The sequence below is a fragment of the Scyliorhinus canicula genome, chromosome 13, assembly GCF_902713615.1.
Source record: "Scyliorhinus canicula chromosome 13, sScyCan1.1, whole genome shotgun sequence".
Taxonomy (NCBI): domain Eukaryota; kingdom Metazoa; phylum Chordata; class Chondrichthyes; order Carcharhiniformes; family Scyliorhinidae; genus Scyliorhinus; species Scyliorhinus canicula.
The window spans coordinates 89652563-89671434 of NC_052158.1; the positions used below are offsets into that span (position 1 = coordinate 89652563).

General features: G+C 47.5%; 1 protein-coding gene across 4 annotated transcripts in view; it reads left to right on the forward strand.

Moving 5' to 3' along the window:
• Positions 1 to 18872, forward strand: part of acsl3a (acyl-CoA synthetase long chain family member 3a) — a 139651-nt gene that overhangs the window by 111924 nt on the left and 8855 nt on the right. For all 4 annotated transcript variants that reach the window (XM_038817603.1, XM_038817606.1, XM_038817605.1 and 1 more), the window contains 5 exons: positions 2041 to 2213; positions 4273 to 4347; positions 7352 to 7543; positions 17242 to 17356; positions 18643 to 18800. In XM_038817603.1, coding sequence (XP_038673531.1) covers positions 2041 to 2213; positions 4273 to 4347; positions 7352 to 7543; positions 17242 to 17356; positions 18643 to 18800 — 713 coding nt within the window. The remainder of the gene's footprint in view (positions 1 to 2040; positions 2214 to 4272; positions 4348 to 7351; positions 7544 to 17241; positions 17357 to 18642; positions 18801 to 18872) is intronic.

Consider the following 18872-nt stretch of genomic DNA (forward strand, 5'->3'; position numbering starts at 1 on the left):
CACGGGGAACCGCAACACAACGGGATCTCACTTGCTCGTCCGAAGTCGATCTCCACCCCAGCGACTGCCCTTCCATCGGGCCTACTGACCAAGTCCAGGGCCCGCTGCTCTGCCTCGGTGAGAGGCCCCAGGTCCAGCGGTGCCTCTCCAGTCTTATGCCGTTTTATGCAGTTATGGGCGGCCTTCTCCTAGGGGCAGGGGGGGAAAAACATAAAGTGCTAGACAGTTTGCATGTAGCCCAGGGGGTGGGTAGGTGGTGACTTTAGTGGCCAGGGCACCCAGCCATGGCAGCCTATATGGGTGCCAGCATGCGGTGCATGGTGGGGGTTCAATCGGCCTCCGGGTGGGGTGGTGGGGGAGGGTTCCGGGTGTGTGGGATGGAAGGCCTGTGCCAGGGACACAGTGGTGCCTACTCGCTCTGAGGAGGTTGTGCAGTTTTTTATGGGACTGCAGGCCGGTCCAGATGGTGTTACTCGTGGCACTTAACTCTGTCACCTGCGCCCAGGGACGGCGAATGGCAGCGGCTGGCAGCCTCCTTCCCGGGCTGGAGTACTGGATGACCCACCTCTCCTCCACGGAGTGCAGGAGGGTCTCAAGCTCAGCGTCCGTGAATCTCGGAGCGCTCTACTTGCTGGCTGGGATGGTGTGTATATGCAGCTGCAGCTTGTCAGCCTCCTGACTGTCAATCGCAAATCTGGCACTGTTTCTCATTTGATCCATTGTGTTCCACGTGGCGCCAGTGCTAGCCCCTCAAAGGTCGCTGAATCGGTCCAGGTGCGGTGCCAGTTTTGCTGTCGTGGAAGTCCACGAATCCTGCCCCGGCATCCATATTTAGTCTCGGGAACAGAGAATCTCGCCGGTGATTTTTTAAAATTCATGTCTTAAAACCTTAAAAATTGCTTATTGTCAACGTAGCTGTAGCTATTTGTTTTTTTAAATTTTCCTTCAAACTGCTATTTTTATTATACAAAACAGTCTTGTGTAAAAAACTTTGTTTCCCACTATTTATTCATGCACTTAAAGAAGCAATAAATACTGCTGGAAATATATTTTCATTGTCATTCAATCCCACCCAACCACATTTCTTAAAGCCTAAAGATATAGAGTACCAAAAATAACATTTCTTTGACATGCCAAGTTACAGGCGGAACAGTGACAGAGTGGTTAGCACTGCTGCTTTACGGCTTCGAGGACCCGGGTTTGATCCCGGTCCTGGGTCACTTTCCGTGTTGATTTTGCACATTCTCCCAGTGTCTGCGTTGGTCTCACCCCCATAACACAAAGATGTGCAGGATAGGTGGATTGGCCCCGCTAAATTTCCCCTTAACTGAAAAAAAAGAATTGGGTACTCTGGATGTAAAAGAAAAGACTCGCCGTTTATTTTCTGCTTCATTGGACACTGTCATTTAATGTATCTGTTTCGGGCAAGAGTTACTCCAATGTTATGTGTTTGCTACAATTAACTTTCAAAAGAGTCAACACTCCAAATCTCCTTGGTGGTGACTTTAATCCTAACTCAAACATTTCTGTTAAGCTAAGTGAGCAGCACTTGCCACAGCTCTAAATTAGGCTGGGTATAGATTGGCAGTCAACCTAGTTCAGTGTTAAGTATAACCTATATTATCAGGCCATTTTGAAGGGAAGTAGAGACATAAAATGCTAAAATATTAGTACTAAGTAATATATATCTAAATAACCAACTTTATAACACACTTAGAATAGAATTGCTATATTTGTTCCTCGTTTTGAAAATCATCCATAAAGCTTACTTATCAGGAAAGCCTGCTACCTCCCTGATACCCATCCTCTTTAATCCGACCCCCAACTGTCAAATCTCTTGTTACATTGTATCAGTATAAGTTTCTATTCTTATAATTTCTCTATTATTGCTCGTAAAGTTTTCTTATCTGCCCAATCCAATTCGTCCAATTGTTTTACTTCTAATTATTGCTTCTAAATTGGCTATAGAGGTTGATTGGTTGCTAATTTGGCTAGCAGATACTTGAGAAAAGAAATGCTCACATTTCATTTCTTCTATAGGTTGATCTTTGGAAAAATACGTTCGTTATTAGGAGGAAAGACTCGGCTCATTTTATGTGGGGGTGCTCCGCTGTCACCATCCACACAAACGTTTATGAACATCTGCTTCTGCTGCCCTGTTGGACAAGGTTATGGATTAACAGAGACTTGTGGAGCAGGCACCATTAGCGATGGTTAGTCATTTTTGGGGATTTTTTTGTTCCTTCCAGTAGCTGTCAGTTTTGTTTAGTGTCTTCAAACATTATTTTCAGCCTTAAAAACAAAGCCCATTTGACAAAGGTAGATAGAGAGGCATCTTCTCTCGAATGTAAATTTGAATCGCTAGTTGCTTTGTTAATTTTATCTTTGTATTCAAAGACGGAAATGTATTTGAATCATGTTAATTTATGACATTATTGTTTGATTACTATTTGTCCCTGAGGAGTGAGTAACTAGTGGAAACTCAAATCAGTGGCTGACGTTTGGTGTAATGTAAGTTATTTTGCCAAGCCACACGAAGTAGAATATTACTCGAGGCTAAAAGTGAGAAATCATCTTGATGTTATTTTTGCATAAGTAATATATTTGCATAGCTAAATGACAAAAGTTTATATAAATTTTTTTGGAATTGGCATCTTTTACATCACTGAATCTGTAGCTCATGTGACTTTGAGATTCCACATAAAATGAAACTTCATCTGTCTGTCAGACTGATTACCCTCTGGTGGATAATGGGCAGTAATAGATAGACAAGGTGTGCGATCTACCAATGGCAGATAGATCCCTGGGAGATGCTTCCCCCAGGATTCCTGACGGTCCTTACACCTAGCGAGAACTAACCATATCTCGTGAAATGTTGCATTCTGGATTCAGCCCACATTGGGCAGGACCCAGTTTCAAACAGCTAAGTGAGTTTAAGAACCTGGGATCTACTGGCCTCGTGGAGGAGACCCCATCTGGTGCCATTCAGTACTGGTCCCCACAAACGGAGACCAGGCGAATCGGCACTTTGTGGGGTAGGGTTCTCCCAGGTGGTCAGCCTCTGGGCAGGGTGGCACCCTGGGCACTGCTGGTGCCACCCAGACACCTTGGCACTGCCAGCCTGGCACACTGCCCATTTTTAACTCCTACGCTGTGGAGCTCCGCTCATTGGAGTTCCTCAGTGAAGGAAATAGCGCTAAAGTGCAGCCTTTTGTTGGGGGGGGGTTCCCTGCTGGGCCATCAAAGAAAAACAACCAGAGTGCCATTAGATAGCGGGGTCATTCCTGGCGCTATAAGATCTGGGAATGATTCCACACAGGAAGGACGTTTTGTTTTAGTTCAATCACACCCAAGATTCCACTTGTACAGTACAGGGAACCTTCAATCAACAATCGTGAGGAACCCCATTGATATGGACCTTCTTTTCAAGCCATTGTTAGCTATCCTGATTGTCAAGTCAAGAATAGTCTGTTTGGCTGAACAGCTAATCAATGTACTTCTGTCACGGATCTTGACAGTAGTGTTATTTTCCTCCTCTAAGTGCTGTTGTTGCCTTCCATTTCCTATTGTACACAAAGATCTCCGGGTATTCTCTTCAATTTTCTTTTACCAGCTCTTAAATGTAACTTGATAAATTATTTTGGAACAAATTGCATATAAAGAGAAATATATAAAGTGTATGGAGGTAAATAAAGGATTTTTTTTGTTCCCTTGATCAGCTGCTGATCTGTACATTGCTCTTCTGCCCCCAATGACACAGTCCACTGGCCTGTAACTCCAACAAAGATAGTCTTACATGCAAAAGTAGAAATCTGTTAGTGAAAGCATATAAGGAATAGGCTTGACTCTGGCAAGTGTTTGGTATATTCACGCTGATATCATTTGTATAATCAGAAACATCTGGGTATTAGATATATTTTACTTGCTAATGGAGTAGTTCTATCAAGAGCTCCTTTCAGCATTTTTCATTGTAGTTCTGTGGTATTTTGAAGTATTCCTTTTTATTTTCATAAAATGTTTATTGCAAACAGCAATGATGTCATAGTTTTTAATGCATAAATGAACTGTGGGAACCAAACAATCTTGAATTTTGTTTTTATTCTTGTTAATGGTATAGAAATATCAGTAATTATGCAACACTGCGAGAAGTTCCATGTAGATATTGGTTACCTTGCTAAGCTAGTCTATATTTAATTGTCTTAAAGGTGTACAATAATATATCATCTTCACAATTTAAAAAAAATTAATTCAAGTAACTTTTGTTGATTTTAGTGTTTGACTACACCACTGGTCGCGTGGGAGCTCCACTGCCCTGCAGTGAGATTACATTAAAAAATTGGGAAGAAGGTAAGCAAAGCCACTTATTTCAAATGAAAGAACACAACAGGAATGTCCAGATAGAATTTAAATCTTATTCCAGTTTTGTTACATTCAAGATCAACTTATTGTGGCACACGTTTCATGGAAGAATTGGAATGTATATGGTCGTGCACATTTGTATTTTCTTCCAGCTATGCATTATAATTCACGGCACAACAGCAACAAGCAAAAAGGCATTTATGTAGTGCCTTTGATGAAGTAAGGCATCCCAAAGTGCTTCATCGGAGCAATTATCAAACAAAATTTAACAGAGCCATACCCAAGGAGGAATTCAGATAAGTGACCAAAAGTTTGGTCAAAGAGATCAGAGTAGTTTACAGGAAGTAGAGAAGTGCAAATGTTTAGGGAGGGAATTCCAGGGCTGAGGGCCAGAACACCAAATAACACATCTATCAGCAGTGGAGTGGATAAAAAAACATTTGCATAAGAGGCCAGAATTGCTAGAGTGCAGAACTCTTGAAGGGCTGTAAGACTGGAGGAAGCTACGGAGGTGGGAAGAGGTGATGGTGGGAACTGAAAACAAGGATGTGAATTTCTAAATCCACATATTGACGGACTCAGAGCCAGTGTGCTCAAGGATGACATGTGAACAAGACTTGGTGCAAGTAATGATATAGGTGGCAGAGATTTGGATGAGCTCATTTGTGGAAAGTGCAAGGTGGCGGACCGGCCACGATAGCACTACAGGAGTAATGATTAAAGATGACAAAGGCATGAATACAGATGAGCTATGGCAGGGGTGAAGACATGGGTACAGAAGTGGCAGTCTTAGTGATGATAAAGATAAGGGGCGGGATTCTCCCCTACCCGGCGGGGCGGGGGGTCCAGGCGTATTGGAATGGCGTCAACCACTCCGGCCTCGGGCCTCCCCAAAGGTGCGGATTCCGCACCTTTGGGGGCCAAGCCCTCACATTGAGGGGCTAAGCCCACGCCGGAGTAGTTTCCGCTCCGCCGGCTGGCGTGAACGGCCTTTTGCACCACACCAGCCGGTGTAAGTCCGCACATGCGCTGGAGCGTCAGCGGCTGCTGATGTCATCCCGACGCATGCGCAGGGGAGGGGGTCTCTTCTGCGTCCGCCATGGAAGAAAAAGAGTGCCCCCATGGCACAGGCCCGCCCGCCGATCGGTGGGCCCCGATCGCGGGCCAGGCCATCGTGGGGGCACCCCCCCCGGGGTCGGATCGCCCCACCCCAGGACCCCAGCGTCCACCCGCGTCGCCAATCCCACCGGCACCAGAGGTGGTTCAATCCACGCTGTCAGCGGTGGGACTTCGGCCCATTGCGGGCAGGAGAATCGCCGTGGGGGGCCCGCTGAATGGCGCGGCGCAATTCCCGCCCCCGCCAATTCTCGGGTGGCGGAGAATTCGGTACACGCCGGGGGCGGGATTGACGCTGACCCCGGGCGATTCTCCGACCCGGCTGGGGGTCAGAGAATCCCGCCCAAGGTGTTGGAATTCAGCTGAGGACCACATAGGATATCGAGATCGCAAACAGTTTCTTTCAGCCTCAGACGTTGGCCAGAATGTGGGATAGAATTTGTAGCTAGCGAATTGTGATTGTGGTGGAGATTGAAGACGAGGGACAAAATTTAGTGAGTCTGCTAGAGCAGACAAGACGGCAGTTGGGCTGGATATATCCGGTGGAGCTGCCCGAGACCAATTATCCCTGAGCCCAACGGGATTTAATGATGGCTCAGGAATTTAACAGAACTCACATGGGTTGCCCACTCTCACAGAAAGCCAACTAATGTGAGGTTCTTGTTTAAAGGCACTGGGCAGGGTGGTACTCTGGCACATCCCGGCCCCATGGTGCTATGACAGATTAACCATGCCAGGGATCGGGCTCGGGGGTGACTCGCACTTAAGAGGTGGGGTGAGGGAGTCACAAGGAGTGTCTAAGAGGTAGGTTGGGGAGGGGGGTGGAGGTCGCGGTGGGAATGGGGAGAGGAGTTGAAATGCCAGGGAATTAAAAAATGGTGTCCAATCACTTCCTGCAGGAAGTATGGACTCGGCGGAGCGTTCCTCGCCGAGGCCAAAATGAGAGTCCCGTTTGATAGTGGGTTATTCTCGACGCTGCAGTCACCAAGAAATGCCCCACAATTCACCCCCAAAATGGGACTCTGATTTTTGGGTGTTAAATTGCGCCCAGAAAGGAGCTAGTGAAGCTACAGAAGTGACAGTGTGGGAATAATTGATTCCCTGGCTAGAATTGATTGATAGAAATGGAAATGGGGTAGGGTCTTCCAATTCAGCAGGACAATCGAGGAGTGGTGTTGAAGGATGATCTGTTTTATTAATATTCCATACAAAAAGTGCCATCTTGATTTTTTTTTTAAATACCCCACCTTTTATGTATGCATTTCTCTAAAATGAGTGTCTTGATAGACTTGGATTTATTCCTAAATAAGTTATGAATGTATTATCAAAAAGGAATCCTGGATTTGATCAAAGAGTGGCAGTAATAAAGTCAGACTGTGGTTGTCATAAAATTAGAATTTACAGTACAGAAGGACGTCATTCGGCCCATGGAGTCTGCACGGACCCTTGGAAAGAACACCCTACTCGAGCCCATGCATCCACCCTATCCCTGTAACCCAGTAACCCCACTTAACCATTTTGGACACGGACAGTTTAGCATGGCCAATCCACCTAACCCGCACATCTTTGGACTATGGGAGGAAACCGGAGCACCCAGAAGAAACCCACACAGACACGGGGAGAACGTGCAGACTCCGCACAGTGACCCAAGCCAGGAATTGAACCTGGGACCCTGGAGCTGTGAAACAACTGTGCTAACCACTGTGCCACCATGCTGCCCGGTTGTGTCTATTACTATTTCATAACTGTGACATGGTTTGTGCCAGTAATGTGCTCCTCAGTATGAAAACTTCAGACTTGCCTAGAATTTGCATGCATTGTTTAGAATTAGGTCTGTTTTTTAAAAAAAAATGTTTTCTCTTCTCTTCTTGACCAGGTGGATATACAGTATATGACAAGCCACATGCTAGAGGAGAAATTCTTATTGGTGGCCCAAATGTTACTCTGGGATACTTCAAGAATAAATCCAAAACACTTGAAGATTATTTTGTAGATAAGGATGGACAGGCATGGTTTTGCACTGGAGATATCGGTGAATTTCAAGATGATGGATGCCTTAAGGTCATTGGTTAGTATCTGAAGAACTCGTAGATAATAAAGCATATGAACTTCAGCCTTAACATTTTTGATGTATATCAAGTCCATAATTTTATTGTATCAATTAGTTTAAATTAAAGAAACATATTAAGTGTGGAAATGTTATTTCAAAGCTTTGTTTAAAATATATTTTCCCTCTGAAATCAGTATGTCTTTTGGGTGCCCTTATGGTGTTGTTTTTTCCATTGGGTTACTGCCAATTACAAGTCAATGTAATCTTGGGAAAATGCATTTTTCAACAACTAAAAATGCTAAATTTGATTAGTAGTTAAATGCTTGTGCCCTTCTGAGAAATGTAAGTGCTCCTACTAAAACATTGCCATATGTTTGACTTCTCAGACTTGCCCTCAGGAATTAGTCAAACTTTCTTCGTGCTGTGTCTATGTTACTAAACAATCAGTCAGCAAACATCTGGAAGCAGCTGTTTTTCTTCAACACGGTCTCATAAAGCATAATGGGCAAATATTTTTATGCAAATGTTAATTCAATCTCAGTTTGTTCTTCCCAATTCTGTATTAAACTTTTTACCATTTTGTGAAACATATTGGCCAGAATTCTCTGGCCTTCCGCTGGCAGCGGGTAACCCACCCCTGCCCACGGGTTTCCCAACTGTGTGGGGCGGCTTCAGTAGGAATTCCCATTGACAGTGGGGATGGGGGCAGAGAATCCCTCGGTGCGCCGCTTCCTGCCACCACACAGCTTTGAGGCCAGAGAATCATATCCATTATTTTTTTATTTAAATATGTATACTGCCCGTCCTTAGCATTATTTATACATTATACTGATCAGTAGAAAGCCATATTTTGCCTTTTTTGAATACATATCCGGGTTGACCCTTCAACCTTCCCATCTTGTCTTTATCTTCTGAAGGAAACCCTAGTTAATTCTAAGCTTTCCTAGGCATTATATATTTCTTGGATCATGTTTTAAAGAATTCCATTAATTTTATAATTCTAATATTTGATTATAAAACAAGGGTTAAACAGATGGCAGCATGACATGTAGAAAGACCATTCTTATGACTGACGTCCAGGCAACAGTCCTTTTGTACGCATTCCATTAGACCACAAATTTGCCTCATGCAAGCAAATGCCAACACGTCCAGGGAAGTTCCAAGAAAATGTTTCAAAGGGATTAGCCAATTCTTCCTGGTTATTGCAAATGTTTCCACAGTATTCAACTCCATTCTGTTCCCAAGCCCACTGGGTCTGAAAATTAACAAGCTGGCCAAGAAATATTAAGATAACGTTACTGTAGCTATTTCTAAGATGCAAGAGGAACTCTTAGAAATAAGGTCTGTACATTAAGAGAGAATAATTTGCAGCATGCGGTCAACTTGATGTGACAGTGTTAAAAATGTTCAGGATCAGTCTTTAGCAACCAGAAAACGGAGTGCTTTAAATTCACAAATACATCAAAGCATATTCTGCTTACTACACCAGTCCTTGATACAGGGCAAGCTTTAAATCTTTGGTGGAGTGTAACAAATAAAATCAGATCAACCATTTGTTATACACCCACTAATGTTCGTTTCCCTCTATTCAATGAGCCTTTTAACGCATTTTGTGCCCTTACCACCCATAGTAAGATTCCCTATTAGTAATTATAAGTAAAATTATTGCTGCTTTTTCTGATTGAGGAAACCTTGGAAAGAATCTGCAGCCTCAGCAATCTCCACCACGAACAGCAGCTGGGCATCAGAAGACAACAAGTGAGGGGAACTGCTGCAGGAGACAATTGTAGATCCTTGGAGCCTGGTGCAACAGGCACTGCTGCCTAATGGATCGGGGTGGGTGTATACTTTGTCAGTGACCAAAAGTCGCCAGAGCCCTGGATACATCTGGGCTGCTGCAAGAGATGTCTTGATTATAAAACAAGGGTTACAGTTGTATTAAGCAGGTCATGGATGCCCTGCTCGCTGGAGCAGAGCAGTATACCATCTCTCTCATGGATTTCAGCAATGAGAGATTGGGATTTTGCAGCAGTGTCCAGATTCATTTCAGTAGAACTCCATCAACTGAACATAGTACCATAATGAACATGAGCCAGAAGAATATGTAAATAGAAAAGGATATCACGCCATTGGTGTACAGCCAGTTGCTCATGACAGGAACGTCTTCACGCAGCTCTGTGCAAGATATGTAGGCAGCTGCCACAATACAATTTTCTGAGATGTTACCATCCCCTAATATTCAAAACTGTGAGAATGTGGCACGGTGATTGCTGGGGGATGAGATGCTTCTTCCGGTTGTGGTGAACTACATCCCTATGCAACCACACCAGGCTAGAGCAACACACACTTAACCAAACCATTATGGAACACTCATAGGAATTCTGAAACAGAGATTAGATAGTGGGGGACTTCCGGTGTGCATCATGGAGTGAGTGATCACACAGAGGCAGCTCCTGCCCAAGGTTACAGAAAAGAGCTCTTTTTTAAGCAACACGGGTTGGAATTTCGATGAAAAGGCGTAGGTGAATGTTCGAGGAGTACTTTCCCCCAGGCATAGTATGTTTCTTGGTTATCAGACCCTCAGAAACAGTGCAAGATTTGTCTGAAGCAGCAGCAAACAAAAGCCTCTGCAAGCATGCAAGCGGGGGAAGGGCCAGCTTATAGGTCTCAAGCTGACCTGAGGGCCTTTATGAAAGCTGAATTCTAGCAGCAGAGGGAAGAACTGTGAAAAGATCTCACCAAGGCCATTGAAGAAGCGGAGACGGACTTCCGGTAGCGGTGATGCGGAGCTAAGACGCACGTTCAGTGGCTCCCACTATTTTCTGACTTTGGGGCTCTTTTAAGGGCTCGTAGTGGTGCTGTTTGGACTTTTCCCCGTGTGGGAACACTCCTTCTCAGATTCTCCACCGGTAGATGGCCTGGACTAGGAGTGGAGCGGTCAGAAAATCGGCTTTGGAGACTTCCAGTTGCGGCTATGCGGAGCTAAGCCGCGCCACAGCTCCCGCTACTTAAGGACTTTTGGACCGATTTGAGGGCCCCAAGCGGCGCTGTCTCGACGAATCCCGGTGGGGGAAGGTGTCTAGAGGAGCATTCCCCATAATTTATGGTGCTCACCCGGAGTGGGACAAAGGAAAAAGCTGCAGCAGCTCCCCAAGAAAAGCGGGGGAAGAAGGACAAAATGGCGGCCGGCAGAACACCCGAGGACTGGTGGAAGTGGGCGCAGGAGCAGCAGGCCTCTCTTCTGCGCTGTTTTGCGGAGCTGAAGGCTGAGTTGCTGGACTCCCTGAATGCGACTACCAACAAGCTGCTTGGGGCCCAGACGACCCAGGAGGTGTCCATTCGGGAGTTGCAGCAGCAGGCCGCTGAGCGGGAGGAGGAGGCCGTGGTCCTCGTGGGGAAAGTGGAGTTGCACGAGGCACTTCACAAAAAGTGGCAAGACTGCTTGGAGGAGCTGGACGTTCGTACGAGGCAAACGAATTTGAGGATCCTGGGCCTGGCGGAGGGGCTGGAGGGGTCGGATTTCCCGTCGTACGTGACCACGATGTTGAGCTCGTTGATGGGAGCGGGGTCCTTCCATTTGCCCCTGGAGCTTGAGGGAGCTCACAGAGTGCTGGCCAGGAGGCCTAAGGCAAATGAACCCCCGCGGGCGGTGCTGGTGCGGTTCCATCGATTTAGTGACCGGGAGTGTGTGCTGCCCTGGGCCAAGAAAGAGAGGAGCAGCAAGTGGGAGAATTCGGTAGTGCGAATCTACCAGGACTGGAGTGCGGAGGTGGCAAAGTGGCGGGCCGGGTTCAACCGGACGAAGGCGGTGCTGCATGCCAAGCCGGTCAGATTTGGAATGCTGCAGCCTGCGCGTCTGTGGGTGACATATAAGGACCGGCGCCACTACTTCGAGTCCCCGGAGGAGGCGTGGGCCTTTGTACAGGCGGAGAAGCTGGACTCGAACTAGGGTCTGGGGACACACTATGGCCGTTGCTGTTTTCGCTGTTGCTGTTCTTCATATTTGACACGTTTTTTTATGCTGGTTTTCTTTTTGCTCTGTTTCCGGGTGGGTTTGTCTGTTGGGTATGGGTGTGGGGTATGTGGGGAACGTTGGGGGTATGTGCTTTATATGTTCTCTTCTGTACGAGGCTGGGGGTTGGGGTGAAACTGGATTTTGAGGAGCTGCGTCAGAAGGGTGGGGTGTGGCAGTGTGAAAGGGCGGGCTTTCCTCTGGTTGTCCGCGCTGCGGGGCAGGGGGGGTGGATCTGGAGGTGGGGGCGTGGCCTCTACTGGTTTTCTTTCCCGCGCTGAAGCGGTGCCAAGGAGGTGTGGCAAGAGGGGGATGACCCCATGCCGGGAGGAGATGGGTTTTGGCAGGAGCTGCCGGGTCAGCAGAAGTCAGCTGACTCACGGAAGTACCATGGAGGGTGCGTCGCGGCTAGGAGGGGTCCTAGCCTGGGGGGTGGGGGGGGATACCGGGTTGCTACTGGAATGGCCAGGAAGGAGCTGGTGTGGGCCGGGGAGGTAGAGGAGAGGCGTTATCGCCATGGGGAACGGGTCAGGCGGGGCAAGCTGGCCTGGGGCGAGCAGTCGATAAGCTATGGCTAGCCGGCGGGGGAGAGGGGCAGGTTGCCCTCTGATCCAGCTGATTACCTGGAACGTGAGGGGGCTGAATGGGCCGGTTAAGAGAACTAGGGTATTTTCTCATCTGAAGGGGCTGAAGGCGGACGTGGCTATGCTCCAGGAGACCCACTTGAAGGTGGCGGACCAGGTTCGTCTGAGGAAGGGGTGGGTGGGGCAGGTTTTTCACTCAAGATTGGACGCGAAGAACCGGGGGGTGGCGATTCTGGTGGGGAAGAGGGTGGCGTTCGAGGCAGCTGAGGTGGTGTCGGACAAGGAGGGCAGATAGATTATGGTGAAGGGTAGGCTGCAGGGAGAGAAGGTGGTGCTGGTTAATGTATATGCCCCGAATTGGGATGATGCCGGCTTCATGAGGCACTTGTTGGGCCGCATTCCGGACCTGGAGGCAGGGGGCCTGATCATGGGGGGAGACTTTAACACAGTGCTGGATCCCCCACTGGACCGGTCCAGTTCAAGGATGGGTAGGAGACCGGCGGCGGCCAAAGTGCTGAGGGGGTTTATGGACCAGATGGGAGGGGTGGATCCCTGGAGGTTTGGGAGGCCGAGTGCGCGGGAGTATTCCTTTTTCTCCCATGTCCATAGGGTCTATTCCCGAATAGATTTTTTCATCCTGAGCAGGGGATTGATCCCGAAGGTGCAGGATGCAGAGTATTCAGCCATAGCGATTTCAGACCATGCTCCGCACTGGGTTGATCTGGAGATGGGGGAGGCACGGGACCAGCGCCCGCTCTGGCGCCTGGATGTGGGGATGCTGGCTGATAAGGAGGTGTGTAGGAGGGTCCGGGGAAGTATTGAGGGGTATCTTGATACCAACGACACGGGGGAGGTCCGGGTGGGGATGGTCTGGGAGGCTCTGAAAGCAGTGATCCGGTGGGAGCTGATCTCCATCCGGGCCCATAGGGCAAGGAGGGTGAGGAAGGAGAGGGAGAGACTGGTGGGGGAGCTCCTGGATGTAGACAGGAGATACGCGGAGGCACCGGAGGAGGGGTTGCTGGGGGAACGGCGTAGTTTGCAGGCCAAATTTGACTTGTTAACCACCAGAAAGGCGGAGACACAGTGGAGGAGGTCGCAGGGCGCGGTATATGAGTATGGGGAAAAGGCGAGCAGGATGTTGGCGCATCAGCTCCGCAGGCGAGATGCGGCTAGGGAAATTGGTGGAGTGACGGATAGGGGTGGGAATGTAGTGCAGAAGGGGACAGAAGTAAATGGGGTCTTTAGGGACTTCTACGAGGAACTGTACCAGTCAGAACCTCCGATGGGGAGAGGGGGGATGGAGAGCTTCATGAACAGGCTATGTTTCCCAAGGGTTCAAGAGGAGCTGGTAGAGGGGCTGGGGGCGCCGCTAGAGTTGGAGGAGCTAGTCAGAGGGATTGGACAAATGCAGTCAGGTAAAGCGCCGGGGCCGGACGGGTTCCCGGTGGAATTTTATAAAAAGTATGCGGATCTGGTGGGCCCCCTGTTGGTGCGAGCCTTCAATGAGGCATGGGAGGGTGGGGCTTTGCCCTCGACGATGTTGCGGGCACTGATCTCTCTGATCCTGAAGCGGGATAAGGACCCCTTGCAGTGTGGATCATACAGGCCTATCTCGCTCCTCAATGTTGACGCTAAGTTGCTGGCGAAGATCCTGACCACCAGGATAGAGGACTGTGTGCCAGGGGTGATACACGAGGATCAGACAGGATTTGTCAAGGGACGGCAGCTCAACACGAATGTGCGGAGACTGCTAAATGTTATTATGATGCCGGCAGTGGAGGGGGAGGCGGAGATAGTGGTGGCGCTGGATGCGGAGAAAGCGTTTGATAGAGTTTTTTTTTTAAATTTAGATTACCCAATTATTTTTTCCAATTAAGGGGCAATTTAGTGTGGCCAATCCACCTACTCTGCACATTTTTGGGTTGTGGGGGCGAAACCCACGCAGACACGGGGAGAATGTGCAAACTTCACACGGACAGTGACCCAGAGCCGGGATCGAACCTGGGACCTCAGCGCCGTGAGGCGGTTGTGCTAACCACTAGGCCACCGTGCTGCCCTAGCGTTTGATAGAGTTGAGTGGGGGTACCTGTGGGAGGTGCTGGAGCGGTTCGGATTCGGGGAGGGATTCATCAAATGGGTGAGGCTGCTCTACGCGGCTCCGATGGCAAGTGTAGTTACCAATGGAAGGAGATCGGAGTACTTTAGGCTCTACCGTGGGACCAGGCAGGGCTGCCCCCTGTCCCCCTTGCTCTTTGCACTGGCGATTGAACCTTTGGCTATGGCGTTGAGGGAGTCAGGGAGATGGAGGGGTCTGGTGCGGGGTGGGGAGGAACATCGTGTATCGCTGTATGCGGACGACCTGCTGTTGTATGTGGCGGATCCAGAAGGGGGAATGCCGGGGGTGATGGAGCTGTTAGCGGAATTTGGGGGCTTCTCGGGCTATAAGTTAAATTTAGGCAAGAGTGAGGTATTTGTAGTACACCCAGGTGATCAGGAGGAGGGAATTGGGAGACTCCCATTTAAGAGGGCAGTGAAGAGTTTCAGATACCTGGGGGTGCAGGTGGCCAGGAGTTGGGGGACTCTCCATAAGCTTAATTTTACCAGGCTGGTGGAGCAGATGGAGGAGGAATTTAAAAGGTGGGACATGGTGCCGCTATCGTTGGCGGGTAGCGTGCAGTCCGTCAAAATGACAGTTCTCCCGAGGTTCTTGTTCCTTTTTCAGTGTTTGCCCATCTTTATCCCTAGGGCCTTTTTTAGAAGGGTGACTAGCAGCATCATGAGCTTTGTTTGGGCGCATGGGACCCCGAGGGTGAAGAGGGTCTTCTTGGAGCGGGGTAGAGATGGGGGGGGGGGCTGGCGTTACCCAATCTCTCGGGGTATTATTGGGCGGCCAATGTGTCGATGGTGCGCAAGTGGGTAATGGAGGGGGAGGGGGCAGCATGGAAACAAATGGAGAGGGCGTCCTGTGGAGATACAAGCCTGGGGGCTCTGGTAACGGCGCCGTGGCCGCTCCCTCCTACAAGGTATACCACGAGTCCGGTGGTGGCGGCTACCCTCAAGATTTGGGGCAGTGGAGGTGACATAGGGGAGAAGTGGGGGGCTCGATGGAGGCTCCGTTAAGGGGGAACCATAGTTTCGTCCCGGGGAACATTGATAGGGGATTTCACAGTTGGCACAGAGTGGGCATCAGACAGCTGAGGGACCTGTTTATTGATGGGAGGTTTGCGAGCCTGGGGGAGTTGGAGGAGAAATTTGGGCTCCCCCGGGGAACATGTTCAGGTATCTGCAGGTAAAGGCATTTGCTAGGCGGCAGGTGGAGGGATTCCCTTCGCTTCCCGCGAGGGGGGTGAGCGACAGGGTGCTTTCGGGGGTCTGGGTCGGAGAGGGGAAGATATCTGATATCTACAAGGTTATGCAGGAGGCGGAGGAGGCGTCAGTAGAGGAGCTGAAAGCTAAGTGGGAGGGGGAACAGATCGAAGACGGGACATGGGCTGATGCCCTGGAGAGGGTTAATTCTTCCTCCTCGTGTGCGCGGCTTAGCCTCATAACCGGGCCCACATGACTGGGACGAGGATGAGCAGGTTCTTTGGGGGTGAAGACAGGTGTGTCAGGTGCTCGGAGAGTCCAGCGAACCATGCCCATATGTTCTGGGCATGCCCGGCACTGGAGGTGTTCTGGAAGGGGGTGGCGAGGACGGTGTCGAGGGTGGTGGGATCCAGGGTCAAGCCAGAATGGGGACTCGCGATTTTTGGGGTTGGGGTGGAGCCGGGAGTGCAGGAGGCGAAAGAGGCCGGTGTGCTGGCCTTTGCGTCCCTAGTAGCCCGGCGAAGGATCTTGCTACAATGGAAGGATGCGAGGCCCCCAAGCGTGGAGACCTGGATCAATGACATGGCGGGTTTCATTAAGCTAAAGAAGGTCAAATTCGCCCTGAGAGGATCGGTACAAGGGTTCTTTAGGCGGTGGCAACCTTTTCTCGACTTTCTGGCTCAACGATAGGGTACGGGGACAGTAGCAGCAGCAACCAGGGGGGGAAGGGGGAGGGAAAAGGTGGTGGGGGGGGCGGACGATGACTATGTTTGTTTATTTAATTTAAATTTATTTTTAAGTTCTTTTGTTGTTCATTGGGGTTGGGGGGGTGGGGGATGTGATACATGCGGCGATACGGGCTGGGGATGTTACAGTTATTATGGGTTATTTTGTTGCATTTCATTGTCTGTCGTTATGTTTTATATTTTCTGTAAAAAATTCCAATAAAAATTATATATTAAAAAAGAGATTAGATAGTGTCCCAATTAATTCATTATACTGATTTTAATACTGCATAACCTCGCTTTACTCTGGCATGTTGTTGGTAAAGGTGACAACTATTGGCCCTGCAGCAAGTCCAGTTCTCTCTCCTACATTGGTTGCCAGTTAAGGAATGGCTTACTTTTAAAGTTCTCATACTTGTTTTCAAATTGCTCCATGGCCCCATCCCTGCCATATCTGTCATCTACTCCAGCCCCTCAATTCTCAGAGATAGCTGCTCTGCTCTAATTCTGGTTCTTCCACTTCCCTAATTTATTAGCTGCACTATTGGTGGCTGTGTTTTCTGTTGCCTCGGCCCCAAGTTCTGGAATACCCTCCCCTCATCTTTCTGCCTCTCTACCTCACTTCTCTCCGTTAAGACATTTAAAACCTAGCTCTTTGACCAAACTTTCGGCCACCTGACCTAATATCTCAAACTTTTTTAAAAATCGAACCATTCATAAAACATTCTGTATCCATGACAAATTGTTGCAGACTCAAAAGTTACTATTACACCAGATTGCAACTGAAAGTGCCAAATATGGTGATGGTTATTAATTTATGGCAATTGCCTTTGTGTTAACATATTTCTTTTAAAGTAAAGGGAGTGATAAATGCAATGACAAAAGTTGTCAAGTTAGTTATTTATCAGGTTTCAATTTAAAACATTCTCATATGGAGAAGGTACAATTTTTGTGCAATTTGGTTACAGGCAAAACCATTTTTGCCCTCATAGGACAGATGATGATTCAGATGGTGTTCATGAACTTTTCTTGCAAAATGTTTTTATGTTTAAAAGTTGCTATTATAAGTGGAATGATCTATTTTTGTAGATCGCAAGAAAGATCTTGTGAAGCTGCAGGCTGGAGAATATGTTGCCCTGGGAAAGGTGGAGTCTGCTTTGAAGAATAGCCCATTAATAGATAATATCTGTGCCTACGCAAACAGGTAAGAATTATGCAAAGCACACTGCTTTCTGAGTAAAATGTCCAATGTGCTCAAATTGCTGTGTTCCCTTCTAAATGATATTCGGGTGCAGGCATCGAAAGTAAATTAAATTTTTTATATAGAAGCCATAATTTGGTGAGTTGATTTATTTGTCGCCTCTGGAAGTGATTTAAGGGAGAGGGCAATGTTCCTCCAAATTCATTGTCCCTTTCACAGGAAACCCAAGGTAGTCCAAAGGGAGTATTGTGGGCCATTTTCCCTTTTCCTTCTGTTTAGCACTTTGAATTTGACCATTTGCTTACATAAAATTGAAGAAATTCTGTCTCGTATCTCTGACTGGCAATATTGGACCATCATTTGTTGTCATGATAACAGTGAGAAAATTGGCATTCGCTGTTACATATGTGCAAATGTTACAAACATTTCAGGTGAGGAAATCCAGAAGTTGCTCTCCCAGATGTTTCACCATCATGTGAGTTGCACTATTGGAATGCTTTGAATGGCATGAAGTTGCTGTAGTTGTGCTGTAGATATGAACTAAACTCACCACCAAAATTTCAATTGCCATGTCAAGGTTTAAGTACTCTTTTAAAGATGTAAGTATTAATTTCTGCCTTTCACCCTCTCTGGCACTGAAAATTAACTATTACAAGTATGGAGCCTCATTCGTACAGGCTTTGATTATTGAAACTTTTTAAAATTACACTTCTAAAATGTTCTTTTCTGTCTTTGTCTTCAGTCTTTCTCGTCTGTATCTGATTTGACATTGAATGTCTGTCTGTCTTGGTCTTTATGCTGTCCATTCCATAATCTTTCAATCTGATTGGTTAAGGAGATACGCAGTTGCTTATCCTTTTTACTCAGCGCTCAGATGCCAAATTGCCCTCGCTGTGCCAGTAAAAACTCTAACTTTCAGCAACCTGTCATGTAAAAACTGTAAATATCTAATTTTGCAAGGGCAAATTTAGCTGATGGCAGATGCCATTGGATGACCTGATGCAGAAAAGTATGGGTCTGTGTGTTTCAACTTCTTTAGAACAAATGTAGTGCTTTCCTTGGCATGATTGTGAAACTGGCGTACTAATAATATTGATGTGAATGCTGGAAAATATCTTCCGCTTTCTTAGGTGTACAATGTAAATTAGGTTCAGATGCAATTGATAATGTGAAATTGCATTTTTTGTGTTAATTTTTTTCAATTTCATGTCTTTTGGTTAATTTTAAAGATTTATCATCCCCATTCAGACTAATGGACTAATGAATTTATTCTGTTTTTGTTTTTTCAGTGATCAGTCTTATGTCATCTGTTTTGTGGTGCCCAATCAGAAGCAGCTATTGGCTTTGGCTCAACAGAAGGGAATTATAGGAAGCTGGAATGACATTTGTAACCGCCCAGAAATGGAGAAAGAGGTGCTGAGAGAAATTACTGATGCTGCTGCAGTAGGTGAGCTTGGATGATTGCCCCATTGGAGTGGCCAATCCAAATTTAATCTTGAATCAAAAGAAATGGTTAATG